The 20,726-nt window shown below is 53.3% G+C and overlaps 1 protein-coding gene across 1 annotated transcript; it reads right to left on the bottom strand.

The window, feature by feature from the left end:
- Nucleotides 1-915: 915 nt before the first annotated feature.
- On the bottom strand, nt 916-20,726 carry BORCS8 (BLOC-1 related complex subunit 8). The gene is made up of 6 exons (XM_010330166.3): nt 20,121-20,726; nt 13,650-13,762; nt 12,830-12,894; nt 6,593-6,703; nt 4,402-4,477; nt 916-1,379 (listed from the first exon to the last, which is right to left on the bottom strand). The coding sequence occupies exons 1-5, from the start codon at nt 20,155-20,157 to the stop codon at nt 4,444-4,446; spliced, it is 360 nt and encodes a 119-aa protein (XP_010328468.1). The 5' UTR covers nt 20,158-20,726; the 3' UTR covers nt 916-1,379; nt 4,402-4,443.

Here is a 20,726-nt window from a genome sequence, read left to right as displayed (position 1 = left end):
GCAGGTGCCTCTAATCCCAGTTACTCGGGAGGCTGAGGCAGGAGTATCGCTTGAACCCAGGCAGCAGAGGTGGGTCAGCCAAGATCACACCACTGCACTCCAGCCTGGCGACAGAGAGACAAGACTGTCAGTCACTGGTTGAGGTCACACCCAGGGGGCCTATGAGTGACTCCGAGCCCTAGAAGGGTCTGGGGCCCCCGATGCCTGCCTCCCTCACCCCCAGCCCCAGTCGTCCTGGCAGGTGCCGGGAGGGAGGTGATAATCCCGTTCTGCTGCCAGTTTCTCCTGCGGGTCTGAGCAAGACAGGGCTGGCCTGTCTGGCTCACGAATACCCGTCAGCGTTTGCCGGATAAATGGTTGCATGGAGGACAGATGGACATTGAGAGGTATCTTCAGAGCACGTAAGAAGGGAAAAGGACTCTGGAGGCCACACGCCAATCAGGGCCCCAGATGGGATGGCTCTGGGCTCCTCCAACTCCTGAGCTGAGTGGAATGGTGGAGAGGCAGGATAGTGGCACAGAGGCCCCCCAGTATGCCCTAGGAGGAGGAGAGGCAGGGCTGAACCCCCTTTCCAGGCCTTCAAATGCCTTGACAGTCTCGACACCCCAGGAGGATGCCCCGTCTCCCCTCGGGACACCCCTGCTTTTCCCACCCATCTCCAGCAATCATCCCACAGCACCAAGCTGAGTAAACCCTCCCAGAGCAGTGGGACTGGGCCCTGTCTCAACCCAAACAACCCCATCTGAGTTCCCTAATACACTGCACTGGAACAAGGGATTCTGGGGTAATGCTGTGTTGGCATAGAGCTGGCACTGCAGATGCATAACTTGTGGAGGCCTGGTCACCCAGGTGTGGCATTCACAGCAGTCAGTGCGGGCCCTTCTGCAAACAGCAGCAGAAGCAGACTCAAAGCCATTTTGGCAAAAAAATCATAATTTAGAGGTCGATGAAACTGACGAATTGAAATGAAATTGGCTAGCGTCAGGTACAGCTGGATCCAAGGCCCCAGGCAAGGTTCTCAGGTCCACCCCCGCCCCCCGCCACCATGCTCCTGGAACTCCCAGGAAAGGCCTCTCGTTGGGCCACGCGTCCACCTTGAACCAGTCACTGGGACCTAGGTCACTGGCAGCTCTGATCGGCCAGGCCGAGGTGCCACATCCACCCCTGGAACCAGGGGTGGCTTCTCCACGTGGCCTGAGCGTTGCTGCTCGGGGCAGAATGCAAGGTGGGAAGGTGAGTCTGCGGGGGTCCAGCCTTCCTTATCCAGATGAACAAAAGAACCAAGGCCGGGCGCGGTGGCTCAGGCCTGTCATCCCAGCACTTGGGGAGGCTCAGGCAGGGGGATCACTTGAGCTGGCCAACATGGCGAAACCTCGTCTCTACAAAAAATACAAAAAAATTAGCTGGCGGTGGTGGTGTGCACCTGTAGGCCCAGCTACAGGGGAGGCTGAGGCAGGAGGTTCGCTTGAGCCAGGGAGGCAGAGGTTGCAGTGAGCCGAGATCGTGCCACTGCACTCCAGCCAGGGTGACAGAGCGAGAGAGCACAAGAGAGAGGAAAGAAGGAAAGGGAACAAAGAAAAGAAAAGGAAATGCAGAGAGGGCCGGTGCCAGGCGAGTCATACACACATGAGGCAGGCAGGACTAGGAACATGCCAGGCCAGGGGCTGCTCTTCTCTGGCTGCGTCCTTATTTTTTTTTGGGGGGGGGGCAGGGGCTCAAAGTCTCATTCTGTGGCCCACTTGGAGTGTAGTGGCGCCATCTTGGCTCACTGGAGCTTCTGCTTCCTGGGTTCAAGGGATTCTCATGCCTCAACCTCCCGAGTAGCTGGGATTACAGGTGCCGAACACCATGCCTGGCAGAGCCTCTCTGTCCGTCTGTATTTGGGGTGAGACTGCCTTTTGGGGCTGTCTGGGGATGAAATGGGATCATCCCTGTGAAGACTGTTGCCCAGGGCTGGGGACATGGTGGGTGTATAATCAGGATTAGCTCGATGGCAGTTATTGGTGCAAGGGCTGACGGGGGCCTGGAGGTTCCAGGTGGGAGCAGGAGGAAGGTGCTGGCCGCACCCGCTCAGTCTTCAGTGTCTGCCTGGCCCAGCTTTGGTCAGGCTGGGGAGTGGGGGCGAGGGTCAGGGTTGTCTGAGGTGGAGCCAGGGCATGAGGTAGTACTTGAGGGGTGAACCCAGGCCAAGATAAGGTGGAGCTTGGTGGCAGGGCTCTGGGTGGGAATCCTGGCACTTACGGGTGTGGGTGGTGATCCCAGGCTGGCTGCCTCACCTCTCGGGGCCTCGGTTTCCTCTTCTGTAAAATGGGGCAGTGTTTAGGATCCTGGGATTGGAGAAGCGGATAACTTGACCCTGTGAAGGTCACTGATGACCCCAAGGGGTGCAGTTTTGGGGGAAAAGTGGAAATGAGAGGCTCTGAGGCCGGCTGTGGTGGCTCACGCCTGTAGTCCCAGGACTCTAGGAGGCTAAGGCAGGCAGATCACCTGAGGTCCGGAGTTTGAGACCAGCCTGACCAATGTGGTGAAACTCTGTCTCTACTAAAAATCCAAAAATTAGCCCAGCAAGGTGGCAGGCGCCTATAGTCCCAGCTACTTGGGAGGCTGAAGCAGGAGAATCGCTTGAACCTAGGAGGCAGAATTTGCAGTGAGCTGAGATTGCACCACTGCACTCCAGCCTGGGCGACAGAACGAGATTCCATCTTAAAAAAAGAAAAAAGAAAAAAAAAAGCTCTGAGAGGGGGCATGAGGCTGGCAGTTCTGGGGAGAGGAGAGGGGCTCCGCAGGGACAGGATGAGACACAGCAGTCCTGTTGGGAGCAGCAGTGGAGGGGACAGCAGATGCTGGGGAGTGAGGTGGGCGGTAGGGCAGTGTCCTTGACACAAAGTGGGAGGGACCAGGGTGTGGGGGATGGGACTGGGGAGACAGAGGCTGGGTTGGGGGTGTAGGCAGGGCTGCGTAGGGCACTGGGGTGGGCTGCTGACCCCCTCAGGCAGCCCCTCCTGCTTCAGCCCCCCTGGAAAGCTCCCGGGCCACTGCTTAGCCTGTGGGATTTCTCACGACTCCACACTCAGAGCTACGCCTGCCATGAGCAGGTGCTCAGGAAGCGTTCATCCATTGCCAGAGGTGCTCAATAAATGCTCGCTGCCTGTGGTGTCCAGTAAGTGCTCTCTGACTGCAGTGCCTGCTGAGTGCTGTCTGACTGGACACAGGAACTCAGCTGCCTCTGGGCTCTGGGGCCACAGCTTGGAGGGCCTACAGAGGCTCTGTCTCCACCTGCCTCCCCTTGACCTCTGAGAGGACCTCCATGGCACCGAGGACAATCACAGTGACTGGCCAACAGGCAGGGGCTCGGTAAGTCCCTGGTGCCCCTTGGACCTGCCTGCTCCTGCCCATCACAGATATGGAATGATGACACATCAGGTCTTTGCTGGCACCACACTCTCCAAGCGTGGTCAGCCGTGCCTCCCAGGGCTCACACTGCGCTTGTGTGGTCCTCTCCCATCTGGTCCTGGGCCTGGCCACGTGACTGGCTTCAACCAATGGGCCACCCACAAATGTGAAAGTGGCACTCTGCACGGGAGCTGCCCTCTGGGCTCCCAGCCAGCAGAAGAAACCCCAGCTGGCCTAGGGGAGAGGCCACAAGGAAAACCTGACCCCTGCTGCCAACAGCCCCGGTTGAGGGCCCCCTCTGACTATGCAGCTGCAGCTGAGCTCCCATGAGCACCCACGGGTGACTCCCAGGGAGAGCAGCAGAACCGCCCAGCTGAGCCTAGCCCAAAGTGCAGAATCGTGAGTAGGTTAATTACTGGGGCTGTAAACCACTGAGTTTGGGGATGCTGTGTTATGCAGCAAAAGCCACTGCTCCAAAGCACATCTGTCTCTGTTCCCTGCACCCTCTCAGTGACCTGAGGAGCCACCTTTACTGAAGGGAAACGCAGGGACCAGAGAGGGAGTGAGTTTACTTGGTCACACAGCAGGCAGACAGTGGATCGGCAGGGGGAGTCCCAGAGATGGGTGCGTAATTGCCACGCCAGGCTCTGCCTGAGACTGTGCGTGGGTAAAGCAGGCTGCTGGCACGTGGTAGGGGAGAGGAAATGTGGGCTGCCCTCTCTGTCTCAGGGGGTGGAAATCTCTGGGACTGGCAAAGGACCTATGGCCTGGAAAAGAGGGAGGAAGGTGGCGGAGAGAGAGTGTGAGACATGGGCTGCCACGGTCCCTGAGCAGCAGGGTGGAACATTCTGGACCTGCAGACACCCTAGACCTGCCACCTCCGAAACCATCCCACAAACCCAGTGAGAAACCCAAGTGATTAGACAGACAGGCGTCTGGCTGGCTGCCAAGCAGGTGGGTTGGTTAGTTCAGAGCAGAGAGAGGCTCATGGCTACCCTTGGCACTGACCTGGGTCCGGGGAGCCTGGGGGGCCCCAAGTGTCTTCCAGGATCAGGCTGAGGAGGGCGGGGGTGGTTCCTCGGGGCTGGAAGGAAACACGGGCAGTATACATGAGGCCAAGGTCAGAGGCCACAAGGCCTGCTCAGCTGGCTGGAGTGCATGTTTGGGTGACACTCTGGTCTTGGAAGACCTCTGGCTTGAGATTCCAGGCATCCTCCTTAAAAGTGGGGCAACACTGGCCGAGTGCGGTGGCTCAAGCCTGTAATCCCAGCACTTTGGGAGGCCGAGGCGGGTGGATCACGAGGTCAAGAGATCGAGACCACCCTGGTCAACATGGTGAAACCCCGTCTCTACTAAAAAAATAAAAAGTAGCTGGGCATGGTGGCACATGGCTGTAATCCGAGCTACTCAGGAGGCTGAGGCAGGTGAATTGCCTGAACCCAGGAGGCGGAGGTTGCGGTGAGCCGAGATCGTGCCATTGCACTCCAGCCTGGGTAGCAAGAGCAAAACTCCTTCTCAAAAAAAAAAAAAAAAAAAAAAAAAAATAAGTGGGGCGACTAGGCCGGGCATGGTGTCTCATGCCTATAATCTCAGCTGAGGCAGGTGATCAACTGAGGTCAGGAGTTTGAGACCAGCCCAACCAATATGGTGAAACTCCATCTCCACTAAAAATACGAAAATTAGCTGGGTGGTGTGTGTCTGTAATCCCAGCTACTCAGGAGGCTTAGGTACCAGAATCACTTGAACCCAGGAGGTGGAGGCTGCAGTGAGCCAAGATCGCACCATTGCACTCCAGCCTGGGCAACAGAGTGAGACTGTCTCGGGGTGGGGGGAGGAATAAGAAAAAAATAAGAAAAAAAAAAAAGGGACAAATGGCTGGGCATGGTGGCTCATGCCTCTAATCCAGCACTTTGGGAGGCCGAGGTGAGCTGATAACTTGGGCCAGGAGTTCGAGACCAGCCCAGGCACTGTATCGTGACACAGTTTCTATTTAAAAATATATGTATGTACTTTTTAAAAAGTGGGACGAGTTACTCCAGAGGCCGTATCTGGGACTCACTCACACAAGACTGGGCACTTTGAACCCATAGGGCTTACAAAGAGGTATTAATAGCAACTCAAGCTGCTACTAATGTCCTTCAGAAGCACGTTGCATTTTCGCAACAGTGAGCACAAGCAGGGCATATGAAGGCATTTTGGGAAACCCTGAGTTGACAGTAACAGCTGAGGCTTTTCAGTGAAGTCTAGTTCTGCTGACATCAACCCGTGGCAGAGGAGCCAGAAGCCGCTCTTCAGCTGCAAAAGAGCCCAGATAAGTCCCTACTGTGCTACCCTTTGAGGGAAGATTGCTAAGTCCCATTCTTACACACACGCTCAAGTCTTGTTTTTGCCGATTCTGGCGTCTTAGTTAAGCAACACAGATGCTTTCTTTCCCAAATGCCCAGCGGGGGATAGACCAGCCAGAACCCTAATCTGTGGGAGCCAGTGCAGCCCAAGGTAACATTCCTGCTCCCGGCACGTGTATGTTCGTAAGCGTGTTTATTAAATTATAATGCCAACAAAAAACAAAAAGAAGGGCCATTCCTAAAAACCCTCTCTCCAATGTTCAAGGACTGTGAGTGCTTTTCGTTTTCAGAACCCTGGTCCTCGGCTCAAAGCCTCCCTCAGCTGTGAGTCCTGGGACAGGGTGGACAGAGGCCCCTGCCATCTCCCCGAGCTGGCCCACCCCAGCCACAGAAGCCTTCTCGGTGCTTCCCCAACACTCCCAGGGAACCCAGCCCCAGGGTGTCTGTCCTCACCACTGCCACGAGTGGAACTCCCTCTGCCCCCGATCGTCTGTGTGTCACTCACACCACCTCCTAGGAGGGGCCCCGCGGCATTCTTCCCAGCACATCTGACGTGCTCTTATCTGCGGGACCTGGTTGCTGTATGGCTCCCTGTGAGCCCATCTGTCTCGGTCACTGCTACATCCCCGGTGGCCAGCCCAGGGCCAGGCACACAGCAGAGCTCAGAACCTGGGTACTAAGTGACGGAACTCTCAAGTTATAGACACCAAAGGACAAGAGGAGGTCACCAGACACCAGGACAAGAGGAAAGAGAAAGTTTTCTTAATAGGCGAGAAGCAGCGTTTCCTAGCGCAGCTGAGAGACGGTCCTTGTGGCTGAGAGTGGCAGCGGGGGCAGGTGGTCCCAGGAGCTACCTGTGGCCCTGGGCACTGGCATTCATATGGTCCCGGATGCTGATGGCCTGTTTGAGCAGACCCTCCACGCTGCGGAAGTAGACGCTGCTGTCCACCAGGTTCTTCACGGCGCTGAAACGAAAGGACAGGCCTGATCAGCGCCCCAAACCTGCAGGTGAGTGTTCCACACCCCAGCACTGGAGCTCGGGGGGTACCTCGGTGATGCTGTGGGCTTCCCCGAGGACTCATGGTGGGCTTACGTTTTGGATTTCCCTGCTATGACTAGATGGCAACTATGCAACACAGCACATGGGAAGAACACTTTGACTTCACTGCCACCGAAACGTGTAACGTTTTGAAGGAGGTATCAGTGTATAAAGATGCCACAAAAAATATCTCAGCCCTTACTGCTGATACGAGGGTGTAAAACAAAAAAGAAGGCTGGGCGCGGTGGCTCAAGCCTGTAATCCCAGCACTTTGGGAGGCCCAGGCGGGTGGATCGCGAGGTCAAGAGATCGAGACCATTCTGGTCAACATGGTGAAACCCCGTCTCTACTAAAAATACAAAAAATTAGCTGGGCATGGTGGCATGTGCCTGTAATCCCCGCTACTCAGGAGGCTGAGGCAGAATTGCCTGAACCCGGGAGACGGAGGTTGCAGTGAGCCGAGACGGAGGTTGCGGTGAGCCGAGATTGCGCCATTGCACTCCAGCCTGGATAACGAGAGAAACTCCGTCTCAAAAAAAAAAAACAAAACAAAAAAGAAAAAGCAGTATCTCTACTGAGCACTGTGGTTCACACCTGTAATCCCAGCTCCTCAAGAGGCCAAGGCAAGATGACGGCTTGAGCCCAGGTTGAGACTAGCCTGGGCAACATAGAGAGACCCCATCTCTCTCTCTCTTTTTTTTTTTTTTTGAGACAGTTTTGCTCTGTCACCCAGGCTGGAGTGCAGTGATGCGATCTCAGCTCATTACAGCTTCCACCTCCCAGGTTCAAGCGATTCTCCTGTCTCAGCCTCCCAAGTAGCTGGGACTACAGGCATGTGCCACCACACCTGACTAACTTTTTGTATTTTTAGTAGAGACGGGGTTTCACTATGTTAGCCAGGATGGTCTTGATCTCCTGACCTTATGATCTGCCCGCCTTGGCCTCCCAAAGTGCTGGGATTACAGGTATCAGCCACCATGCCCCACCAACCCCATCTCCTAAAAAGAAAAATCTGGGGCCAGGCACAATGGCTCACGCCTGTAATCCCAGCATTTCGGGAGGCCAAGGCAGGAGGATCACCTGAGGTCAAGAGTTCGAGACCAGGCTGACCAACATGGAGAAACCCTGTCTCTACTAAAAATACAAAATTAGCCAGGCATGGTGGCACATGCCTGTAATCCCAGCTACTTGGGAGGCCGAGGCAGGAGAATTGCTTGAACCCAAGAGGTGGAGGTTACAGTGAGCCGAGATCGTGCCATTGCACTCCAGTTTGGGCAACAAGAGTGAAATTCTGTCTCAAAAAAAAAAAAAAAAAAAAGGAAAATCTGGTTGGATATGGTGACTCAAACCTGTAATCTCAACACTTTGGGAGGCCCAGGAGAGAAAATTATTTGAGCTGGGGAGTTTGAGACCAGCCTGGGCAACATAGTGGGGTCCCATCTCTACAAAAATTTAAAAATTAGCCAGGCATAGTGACACCTGCCTGTGGTCCCAGCTACCTAGGAGGATAGGGTGGGAGGATCACCTGAGCCCAGGAGGCTGAGGCTATAGGAAGCTGTAACTGTACCACTGCACTCTAGCCTGGGTGACAGAGCAAGACCCTGTCTCAAAAAAAAAAAAAAAAAATAGGCAGGTGCAGTGGTTTATGCCTGTAATCCCAGCACTTTGGGAGGCTGAAGCAAGTGGATCACGAGGTCAGACGTTTAAGACCAGCCTGGCCAACATCGTAAAACCATGTCTCTACTAAAAATACAGAAAAATTAGCTGGAGCGTGGTAGGCACCTGTAAGACTAGCTACTCAGGAGGCTAAGGCAGGAAAATCGCTTGAACCCAAGAGGCGGAGGTTGCAGTGAGCCGAGATCACGCCATTGCACTCCAGCCTAGGCAACAGAGTGAGACTCTGTCTCAAAAAATTAAAAAATAAATAAGTAAATTAATTTAATTTTAAAAAATACATATTTCACTAAAGACAAATGCCCGCTGGCCTCCCGCCGAGCCCACTGATGTCTGGGGCAACGGGGGATGAAAATGTTCTTTATCCACTGAGTTGCTGAGAGGCACTTGGAATGTAGCTAGTGAGACTTGGGAGTTGAGTATTTCATTTTTTCATTTTCTTTTCTTTTTTTTTTTTTTTTTTGTGAAACGGAGTTTCGCTCTTGTTACTCAGGCTGGAGTGCAATGGCGCGATCTCGGCTCACTGCAACCTCCGCCCCCTGGGTTCAGGCAATTCTCCTGCCTCAGCCTCCTGAGTAGCTGGGATTACAGGCACGCGCCACCATGCCCAGCTAATTTTTTGTATTTTTAGTAGAGATGGGGTTTCACCATGTTGACCAGGATGGTCTTGATCTCTTGACCTTGTGATCCGCCCGCCTCGGCCTCCCAAAGTGCTGGGATTACAGGCTTGAGCCACCGCGCCCGGCTCATTTTTTTTTTTTGAGACAGAGTCTCACTCTGTTGCCCAGGCTGGGCACAATCTTGGCTCACAGCAACCTCTGCCTCCCAGGTTCAGGTGATTCTCCTGCCACAGCCTCCCAAGTAGCTGGGATTTACAAGTGCCCGCCACCATGCCTGGCTAATTTTTGTATTTTTAGTAGAGATAGAGGTTTTTTTTGTTTTTGTTTTTTTTTTTTTTTGAGACGGAGTTTCGCTCTTGTTACCCAGGCTGGAGTGCAATGGCACGATCTCAGCTCACCGCAACCTCCGCCTCCTGGTCTCAGGCAATTCTCCTGCCTCAGCCTCCTAAGTAGCTGGGATTACAGGCACGCGCCACCATGCCCAGCTAGTTTTATTGTATTTTTAGTAGAGACGGGGTTTCACCATGTTGACCAGGATGGTCTCGATCTTTCGACCTTGTGATCCACCCGCCTCGGCCTCCCAAAGTGCTGGGATTACAGGCTTGAGCCACTGCGCCCGGCCAGAGTTTCACCATGTTGGCGAGGGTGGTCTCAACTCCTGGTCGCAAGTGATCTTCCCAGCTTAGCCTCCCAAAGTGCTGGGACTACAGGTGAGCCACTGCACCTGGCCTTACTTCATTTTAACGAGTTAAAACTTAAGTGTGCTTAGCCACCCATGGCCTAGGTTCCTGGATTAGATGGCACAGGTACAGGAAGCAGAAGAAAGCAGGTTTTTTGTTTTTTTTTTTTTTGAGATGGAGTTTCGCTCTTGTTACCCAGGCTGGAGTGCAATGGCACGATCTCGGCTCACTGCAACCTCTGCCTCCTGGGTTCAGGCAATTCTCCTGCCTCAGCCTCCTGAGTAGCTGGGATTACAGGCACGCACCACCATGCCCAGCTAATTTTTTGTATTTTTAGTAGAGACGGGGTTTCACCATGTTGACCAGGATGGTCTCGATCTCTTGACCTCGTGATCCACCCGCCTCGGCCTCCCAAAGTGCTGGGATTACAGGCTTGAGCCACCGCGCCCGGCGCAGGTTTTTTTTTTTTAAACAGGATCTTGTTCTGTTGCCCAGGCTGGAGTGCAGTGGTGAAATCTCTGCTCACTACAGCCTCAACCTCCCAGGTTTAAATGATCCTCCCACCTCAGCCTCCCAAATAGCTGGGACTAAAGGTGTGTGCCACAAGGCTTGGCTAGTTTTTGTACTTTTTGTAGAAACAGGGTTTCACCAGGTTGTCCAGGCTGGTCCCAAACTCCTGGGCTCTAGCGATCCATCCACCTTGGCCTACCAAAGTGCTGGGAGAACAGGGGTGAGCCACCACACCCAGCCATATTTCATTTTTTGTTAGAGGAGAGGTCTTGCTGTCACCCAGGCTGGCCCTCAACTCCTTTCTTGTTTTGTTCTGATTTGAGGTTTCACTCGTTGCCCAGGCTGGAGTGCAATGGTGCAATCTCGGCTCACTGCAACCTCCACCTCCCGGGTTCAAGCAATTCTCCTGCCTCAGCCTCCCGAGTAGCTGGGATTACAGGTATGTACCACCACGCCTGACTAAGTTTTATATTTTTTTTTTTTTTTTTTTTTTGAGACGGAGTTTCACTCTTGTTACCCAGGCTGGAGTGCAATGGCGCGATCTCGGCTCACCGCAACCTCCGCCTCCTGGGTTCAGGCAATTCTCCTGCCTCAGCCTCCTGAGTAGCTGGGATTACAGGCACACGCCACCATGCCCAGCTAATTTTTTGTATTTTTAGTAGAGACGGGGTTTCACCATGTTGACCAGTTTGGTCTCGATCTCTCGACCTTGTGATCCACCCGCCTCGGCCTCCCAAAGTGCTGGGATTACAGGCTTGAGCCACCGCGCCCGGCCTAAGTTTTATATTTTTAGTAGAGATAGGGTTTTGCCACGTTGGCTAGGCTGGTCTCGAACTCCTGACCTCAGGTGATCTGCCCATCCTGGCCTCCCAAAGTGCTGGGATTACAGGCATGAGCCACCTCATCCAGCCCTAAATTCCTTTCAAGGCATCCTCCCACCTCAGCCTCTTGAGTAGCTGGAACTACAGGCATGCACCACCAGGCCCAGCTGTAGAAACTCCTATTTTATTTTATTTTCCTTGAGCTAAGGAAGATACTGTCTGTCTGGACGCCCCTTGTCCCACCAAGGGAGCCAAAGCTGCCAATGGCAGAACGCTGCCCCAGCAGCAGGATTTCCTGTCTAGGCACCTTCGCCCACACAACCAAACAGCAACACACCAGGGGAACTGCTGGGAGCACTGCTCAGCCACCACCAAAATGGCTCGCAGCCCACGTCAGGGGCAAACAGAACAACCAAGCAAAGTCCAGGAACTTCCAAGGCTGACTGGGCAACCCAAGGAAACTGGAATAAGGCTTGGGAATGGAAGGCAAGGGTTCAGTGACAAAAAGAAACCCCAGCCGGGCACAGTGGCTCGTGCCTGTAATCCCAGCACTTTGGGAGGTTGAGGCGGGTGGATCACCTGAGGTCAGGAGTTCGAGAATAGCCTGGCTAACATGGTGAAACCCCATCTCAACTTAAAATATAAAAATTAGCTGGGAGTAGTGGCAGGCATTTGTAGCCCTATCTACTTGGGAGGCTAAAGTGGGATAATCCCCTGAGCCTGAGAGGGGGAGGCTGCAGTGAGCGGAGATTGTGCCACTGCACTCCAGCCTGGGCAACAGAGTGAGACTCTGCGTCCAAAAAAAAAAAAAAAAAAGGCCGGGCACAGTGGCTCGTGCCTGTAATCGCAGCACTTTGGGAGGCTGAGGTGGGTGGATCATCTGAGGTCAGGAGTTCAAGACAAGCCTGGCCAACATGGTGAAACCCTGTCTCTACTAAAAATACAAAAATTAGCTGGGCGTGGTGGCACACACCTGTATTCCCAGCTACTCGGGAGGGTGAGGCAGGAGAATCACTTGAATCCAAGAGTCAGAGGTTGCAGTGAGCCGAGTTCATGCCACTGCACTTCAGCCTGGGCGATGGGGCAAGACTCCATCTCAAAAAAAAAAAAAAAAAATTCGGGCCGGGCGCGGTGGCTCAAGCCTGTAATCCCAGCACTTTGGGAGGCCGAGGCGGGTGGATCACAAGGTCGAGAGATCGAGACCAACCTGGTCAACATGGTGAAACCCCGTCTCTACTAAAAATACAAAAAATTAGCTGGGCATGGTGGCGTGTGCCTGTAATCCCAGCTACTCAGGAGGCTGAGGCAGGAGAATTGCCTGAACCCAGGAGGCGGAGGTTGCGGTGAGCCGAGATCGTGCCATTGCACTCCAGCCTGGGTAACAAGAGCGAAACTCCGTCTCAAAAAAAAAAAAAAAAAAAATTCAAAATAAACAGCCATATCTGTGCTTTGGGCTTCCCCCTGGCTGCCATCCACCCTACTGGCCCATCTGTGGTCCTGGCTGTGGGAGAGAAATGCTGGTCCCCAGAGGCATCTCCCAGAATCCTTATCCCTCTCTCCTGTGACAGCTGGATAGGGGCTCAGTGCAGGGAAGAGACCCACCTGGGACCCAGGCCTGGTGAATGGTGGTACCGATCACATACACCCACTCGGGTAGGCTAGGCAGAGCGGGGCTTACTGGCTGGGATGCCCAGGAGGCCAGAGCAGTGGAGGGGTGGCCCTGCAGTGGGGAAGCTGTGACGCTTACCTGCAGGCGTACTCCACAGTGTAGATGGCTCCCTGGCTCTGCTCCTCCCAACGCTGCATATCTGCCTGTAGGGGGCGCACGAGATGTTTGGCAACGGAGGCCACCCCCACCTAGAGGGCCCTCCTCCCAGCTCCCTTGGTTGAGGCTCCCCTGAGTGCTCATGGTGGATGCAGAGACTTTTCCTCCTGCAGTTCCCTTCTGTCACAGGTCTGGGCTTTCTGCGGACACCTGGGCACCATGCCTCGGGACCTCTGCACGAACGTTTCCCCCTGCCCGGCACATCCTTCCCTTAGGTCGTCAGACAGCTGCCTCCTCATAACTATTACAGAATGGTATCGTTTGGCTGTGTCCCCACCCAAATCTCACCTTGTAGTTCCCATAATCCCCATGTGTTATGGGAGGGACCAGGTAGAGAAAACTGAATCACTGAGTCGGTTCCCCATCCTGTTCTCCTGATAGTGAGTTCTCACAAGATCTTGTGGTTTTAATAAGGGGCATCCCCCTTTGCTGGGCTCTCATACTTCTCCTTCCTGCCGCCATGAAAAGAAGCACATGTTTGCTTCTGCTTTTGCCAAACTGTAAGTTTCCAGAGGCCTCCCCAGCCCTGTGGAACTGTGAGTCAATGAAACCTCCTTCCTATATAAATTACCCAGCGTGAGAATAAACTCATACACACATCTTGCCACCTCCTTCAAAATCTACCCCAGATCTGTCTGCCACGCCTCTGACCTGGCTATGACACCACATGCCTCCTTGCTGGTGGCCCGGCCTTGGCTCCCACCCTGACAGCCCCTACTCCTTCCAACAGGCCCCAGGTCACCTTGTGCTGGGCCAGCTCGGGGAGGGAGCGGCGAACGTGCTCCTGCAGCCGGTACAGGGCCACGGACGGCTCGTTGGCCAGGACGTAGACGCTCTCAGTGAACTTGTCCGTGACTGGATCCAGGGTCCATAGGTGGCAGGGGTGGGGTGGGTGTAGGGGGACAAAGTGTCAGTCTTCTTGTTACTTCAGCGCTGAGCCCAGCCAGAGCAGACGGGGCATCTGGTGTGTCCCTCAGCAGCTAGGTCAACCCTGGCCCATGACAGGCTGGAGGAAATAGTCTCAGCAGGGCTCACTCAAAAGGATATTAATGAGGCCAGGCACGGTGGCTCATGCCTATAATCCTAGCTCTTTGGGAGGCTAAGGTGGGCAGATCACCGGAGGTCAGGAGTTCGAGACCAGCCAGGCCAACATGTGAAACCTCGTCTCTAGTAAAAATACAAAAATTAGGCCAGACATGGTGGTTCATGCCTGTAATCCCAGCACTTTGGACAGCTTAGGCTGGCAGATCTCCTGAGGTCAGGAGTTCGAGACTAGCCTGACCAACATGGAGGATCCTTGTCTCTATTAAAACATACAAAATTAGCTGAGCGTGGTGGCGCCTGTAATCCCAGCTACTCGGGAGGCTAAGACAGCAGAATCGCTTGAACACAGGAGGCAGAGGTTGTGGTGAGCCGAGATTGTACCACTGCACTCCAGTCTGGGCAACAAGAGCAAAACTCCGTCTCAAAAAAAAAAAAAAAAAAAAAAAAAAAAATGCTGGGTGCAGTGGCTCATGCCTGTAATTCCAGCACTTTGGGGGGCTGAGGTGGATGGATCACCTGAGATCAGGAGTTTGAGACCAGCCTGACCAACATGGTGAAACCCCATATCTACTTAAAAAAATACAAAAATTAACTGGCCATGGTGGCAGGTGCCAGGAATCCCAGCTACTCAGGAGGCTGAGGCAGGAGAATTGCTTGAATCCAGGAGGTGGAGGTTGCAGTGAGCCGAGATCGCGCCATCGCACTCCAGCCTGGGCAACAAGAGCAGGATTCCATCTCAAAAAATAAAAAGAGCAGCCGGGCGCGGTGGCTCAAGCCTGTAATCCCAGCACTTTGGGAGGCTGAGGCGGGTGGATCACGAGGTCAAGAGATCGAGACCAACCTGGTCAACATGGTGAAACCCCGACTCTACTAAAAATACAAAAAATTAGCTGGGCATGGTGGCACGTGCCTGTAATCCCAGCTACTCAGGAGGCTGAGGCAGGAGAATTGCCTGAACCCAGGAGGCGGAGGTTGTGGTGAGCCGAGATCGCGCCATTGCACTCCAGCCTGGGTAACAAGAGCGAAACTCCGTCTCAAAAAAAAACAAAACAAAAACAAAAACAAAAACAAAAATAAATAAAAAGAGGACATTAATGAGAGGACAAAAGGAGTGATGAGTTCATAAGGAGTGAACTTTTTTTTTTAGAGACAGAGTCTCGCTCTGTTGTTCAGTCTGGAGTGCAGTGGTACGATCACGGCTCACTGCAGCCTCAAAACTCCCAGCCTCAAGCCATCGTCCCATCTCAGCCTCCTGAGGAGCTACAACTACAGGTACGAACCATCATGACTGGTTCGTTTTTTTTCATTATTTAACAGAGACAGGGACTTGCTATGTTGCTCAGGCTGGTCCTGAACTCTTAGCCTCAAGTGATCCTCCTGCCTCGGCCTCCCAAAGTGCTGGGATTATAGGCATGCGCCACTATGCCCGGCCCCCAGTGAACTCTTCTCATCTTTCCCTCCCAATCCCGCTGGTAGTGGACCCTGCTGCCCACTGCACTCCCTGGCATTCCTTTTGCCCCCGTGACCACACCCAAGGCTCTTCTTCAGAGCATGCCCACAGGAGCTGAAAGCACCTGGAAGTTCTCATACCGGGAGGCCCTGAGCCGCCACTCACTAGTGAGGTATATGAAAACCTGTGTCCCTCGCTGGGCACTGAACAACCCAGAGGCCTAACTTATCCCTCTGGGCTCCGCTGCAGGCCCAGCCTGACGCCTCCATCTGCAGATTTTACCTGAGGTTGCCCCTCACTCAGCCTCCTCGCCAGCCAGCCCAGCCCTGTTTCCCCTTCTCCCCTTCAGGTGTCTTATGAATTTTTTTTTTTTTTTTTTGGGACAGAGTCTTGCTCTGTTGCCCAGGCTGGAGTGCAATGGCAAAATCTCGGCTCACTGCAACCTCCACCCCCCAGGTTCAAGTGATTCTCCTGCGTCAGCCTCCCGAAGGCTGGGATTACAGGCACCCACCACCATGCCTGACTCATTTTTGTATTTTTTTTTTTTTTTTTTTGAGATGGAGTTTCACTCTTGTTACCCAGGCTGGAGTGCAATGGCTCGATCTCGGCTCACCGCAACCTCCGCCTCCTGGGTTCAGGCAATTCTCCTGCCTCAGCCTCCTAAGTAGCTGGGATTACAGGCACGCACCACCATTCCCAGCTAATTTTTTGTATTTTTAGTAGAGATGGGGTTTTACCATGTTGACCAGGATGGTCTCGATCTCTTGACCTTGTGATTCACCCGCCGCAGCCTCCCAGAGTGCTGGGATTACAGGCGTGAGCCACCGCGCCCGGCCTCATTTTTGTATTTTTAGTCGAGACAGGGTTTCTCCATGTTGGCCAGGTTGGTTTCAAACTCCTGATGTCAAGTTATCTGCCCACCTTGGCCTCCCAAAGTACTGGGATTACAGGTGTGAGCCACCGCGTCCAGTCCTGATAAATTAATTGCACACAAATCCTCATAACAGTGTCTGCTTCAACAACGGTACTCCCAGCCAGCCAGCGGGGCCTGACTTTCTTGACCCATCCTTGGGCAAATCCTGATAGATCTAGTTTCACCTTTTCTACTATACCGTACTGCCCCACTGGTCCAGGCACAGCCAGCCAAGGCCATCTCCTGCCTGGACGGGACCCAGCTTCTCCCTGGTCTCCCTGCTTCCCCTCCTGTCAATAGTCCAGTCTCCATGCAGCACATGAGGCGAACTCCAAATAAACAAATCATCTATGCCCTCCCTTGCTTTAAACTCTCCCATGGCTCCCATCTGCCAGAGAATAAAATCCCCTCTTCTTGCCATGGCCCATGACGTCCTGCATGTTCCAGCTGCTGTTGACCTCCCTGCCTTCCTTACTTCCAGCCTGGCTCTTCCTTGTACTTCCCAAAAGAACTTTCTCACTGCCAGAGAGGACGAGGTAGGAGGATCATTTGAGGACAAGAATTTGAGGCCAAGGCTGGGCGTGGTGGCTCACGCCTGTCATCCCAACACTTTGGGAGGCCGAGGCGGGCAGATCACATGAGGTCCAGAGTTCAGGACCAGCCTGGCCAACAGATGGGAAACCCCATCTCTACTAAAAATACAAAAAATTAGCCGGGCATGGTGGCGCACACCTGTAATCGCAGCTAGTTGGGAGGCTGAGGCATGAGGATTGCTTGAACCCGGGAGGCAGAGGTTGCAGTGAGTGGAGATTGCTCCACTGCACTCTAGCCTGAGCGATAGAGCAAGACTATCTCAAAAAATAAATAAATAAAAAGTAAAGGATTTGAGACCAGCTTGAGCAATACCGTGAGACTCCATCTCTAAAAAATTAACAAAAATAAATTAGCCAGGCATGGTGGAGCATGTCAGTAGTCTCAGCTACTCTGAAGGCTGAGGCAGGAGGATCACTGGAGCCCAGGAGGTTGAGGCTGCGGTAAGCCATAATCACATCACTGCTCTCTAGCCTGGGTGACAGAGTGAGACCTTGTCTCTGTTTTTTTTTTTTTTTTTTTTTTTTTAAACAAGGTTTCACCATGTTGGTCAGGTTGGTCTTGAACTCCCAACCTCAGGTGATCCGCCCGCCTTGGCTTCCAAAGTGCTTAGATTACAGGCACGAGCCACCATGCTCGGCCGAGACCTTATCTCTAAAACAAACAAACAAAAGCCCCCAAAACAACTTTTTTTTTTTTTTTTTTTTTTTGAGACGGAGTTTCGCTCTTGTTACCCAGGCTGGAGTGCAATGGCGCGATCTCGGTTCACCGCAACCTCCGCCTCCTGGGTTCAGGCAATTCTCCTGGCTCAGCCTCCTGAGTAGCTGGGATTACAGGCATGTGCCACCATGCCCAGCTAATGTTTTGTATTTTTAGTAGAGACGGGGTTTCACCATGTTGACCAGGATGGTCTCGATCTCTCGACCTCGTGATCCACCCGCCTCGGCCTCCCAAAGTGCTGGGATTAGAGGCTTGAGCCACCGCGCCCGGCCAAAACAACTTTCTGAGATGATCGAAATATTACATAATTTGTTTTTTTTAGAGGTAGGGTCTCCTGATGTTGCGGAGGCTGGACTTAACTCCTGGGCTCAAGTCATCCTCCTCTCGCCTCAGCGTCCCAAGTAGCTGGAACCACAGGCACGCCCGCGGCTACTGAACACTTGCAGCGTGGCTAGATGATGAAGGAGCTCAACTTTTAATTTTACTTATATCTAATTAATTTACATTTAAATACCCAAGCCGGGTGTAATTCCAGCACTTTGGGATGCCAACGCAGAAGAACGGATTCAGCCCAGGAGTTCAAGAACAGTCTGGGAGATGAAGTGAAACTCCACCTGTACAAAAAAGTACAAAAATATGCTGGTCCTGGTGATCTACACCTGTAGTCCCAGCTACTCAGGAGTCTGAAGTGGGAGGATGGCTTGGGTCTGACAGATGGAGGCTACAGTGAGCCATGATCATACCACTGCACTAAAGCCTGGGCAACAGAGCAAGACCCTATCTCAAAAAAAATAAAAAAATTTACCCATATGTGACCAATCGCTGTTTTACTCATTATGGCACAGCTCTGAACACTTTGTCACCCCAAGCCTCTGCACCTGCTAGTCCCACCTGGTGACAGGTGAAGGCTGCAGTGAGCCAAGATGGCGTCACTGCACTCCAGCCTGGGTGACCGAGGGAGACTCTGTATCAAAAAAAATAAAAAATAAAAAATAAAAATAAAAACTTGTGGCCGGGTGTGCTGGTTCATGCTTGTAATCCCAGCACTTTGGGAGGCTGAGACAGGTGGATCACCTGAGGTTGGGAGTTTGAGGCCAGCCTGACCAACATGGTGAAACCTCGTCTCTAAAAATAAATAAATAAATAAATAAATAAATAATAAAAACTTGAATTTGCTTTAAATTAAGCACTTCTTTGAATCCATGTGAATGAAATGATGTGTAGGCCCTGTATTATGTACTGTAGATATGAGTAATCTAGAGGTGATTTAAAGTATGGGTGATTAGCTGGGCGAAGTGGCTCACGCCTGTAATCCCACCACTTTGGGAGGCCAAGGTAGGCGGATGACTCGAGGTAAGGAGTTCGAGACCAGCCTGGGCAACATGGTGAAACCCCATCTCTACTAAAAACACAGAAAAATTAGCTGGGCACGGTGGTGTGTGCCTGTAATCCCAGCTACTCAGGAGGCTGAGGTTGCAGAGAGCCAAGATCACGCCACAGCATTCCAGCCTGGGCGACAGCCTGAGCGACTCCATATCAAAACATAACAGTAATTAAAGAATTAGCCCAACGTGGTGGCGTACGCTTGTAATCCCAGCTACTCGAGAGGCTGAGGCAGGAGGATCGCCTGAGCCACAGAGGTCGAGGCTACAGTGAGCCATGATCGCACCACTGCACCCCAGCCTGGCAACAGTGACACCTTGTTTCAAAATAAAAAAGAAAGAAAAGAAAAATAAGACAAGCATACTTATTACCATGCCCTGGGGATTCTTCCAATGCATTACAAATATCAGGTTGATTTTTTTTGTTGTTGTTTTAAGACAGGGTCTTACTGTATCGCCCAGCCTGGGGTGCAGTGGCACGATCATAGCCCACTGCGCTGCAGCCCCGACCTCCTAGGCTCAAGCGATCCTCCCACCTCAGCCACTCGAGTAGCTGGTACCACAGGCGTGCGCCACCACGTCCGGCTAATTTTTGTCTTTTTTGGGGGTCTCGAACTCCGGACCCCGAGTCAGGAGTCACTTGAGCCCTAGAACTCCTAGGCTCAAGCGATCCTCCCACCTCAGCCACTCGAGTAGCTGGTACCACAGGCGTGCGCCACCACGTCCGGCTAATTTTTGTCTTTTTTGGGGGTCTCGAACTCCTGACCCCGAGTCAGGAGTCACTTGAGCCCTAGAACTCCTGGGCTCAAGCGATCCTCCCGCCTAGGCCTCCCAAAGTGCTGCGATTACAGGCTTGAGCCACCACTCCCAGCCTCACATACCGGATTCTTGAAACAATCCTGGGGGGACGGGTAATTATACCCCTCATTTTACAGATGACAAAACTAGACACCGAGCCTTTCTACAGGTTTCAAAACTAGCCAGCGGCCCAGCCGACAGAATTGACCGCAATTCAGTCACTGCTCTTTGCCCGGTCCCTCCGCGCCCGGCCTTTTTCAGGCCGCCCCTCCGCGAGTTCCCGGGCCCCCTGTCCCACCCTGAGGACCACACCACCTTTCTTCCCCTTCAGCTGCATCTCCGGTTCCTCCATAGCGACCACGGCCTGGCAAACCGAAGAACGGGACCGGAACAGGAGGCTGGGACGGCCGCCTAAGCCTTCCCTGCGGAAACCGGATGCCGCACGACTCCAGTTCCGGTGTGAGACGGCGGGAAGGAGGCACACCCGGGGGTGACGGGGTGAGGAGGGAGCGGGACGCCTCTCAGGCTGGAGGAGGGGCAAGAACTCCCTTCCTTCCTGACCCCCATTTTTCTGGAGCAGACGAGTTGGGGGAGCCCTCCATACATTACCCACTGGGCCGCATAAACTCTTTTTTTTTTTTTTTTTTGGAGACGGAGTTTCACTCTTGTTACCCAGGCTGGAGTGCAATGGCGCGATCTCGGCTCACCGCAACCTCCGCCTCCTGGGTTCAGGCAACTCTCCTGCCTCAGCCTCCTGAGTAGCTGGGATTACAGGCACGCGCCACCATGCCCAGCTGATTTTTTGCACTTTTAGTAGAGACGGGGTTTCACCATGTTGACCAGGATGGTCTCGATCTCTCGACCTCGTGATCCACCCGCTTCGGCCTCCCAAAGTGCTGGGATTACAGGCTTGAGCCACCG

The sequence above is a fragment of the Saimiri boliviensis genome, chromosome 14 (assembly GCF_048565385.1).
Source record: "Saimiri boliviensis isolate mSaiBol1 chromosome 14, mSaiBol1.pri, whole genome shotgun sequence".
NCBI lineage: Eukaryota > Metazoa > Chordata > Mammalia > Primates > Cebidae > Saimiri > Saimiri boliviensis.
This window is presented reverse-complemented; position numbering and strand designations above follow the sequence as displayed.

Coding starts and splice junctions, on each gene's coding strand:
- BORCS8 (XM_010330166.3), bottom strand. CDS start 20,157: ATGGAGGAACCGGAGATGCAGCTGAAGGGGAAGAAAG. Junction 13,763..20,120: donor GCAGCTGAAGGGGAAGAAAG/GTGGTGTGGTCC, acceptor CCCTGGATCCAG/TCACGGACAAGTTCACTGAG. Junction 6,704..12,829: donor ACTGTGGAGTACGCCTGCAG/GTAAGCGTCACA, acceptor CTTTCGTTTCAG/CGCCGTGAAGAACCTGGTGG.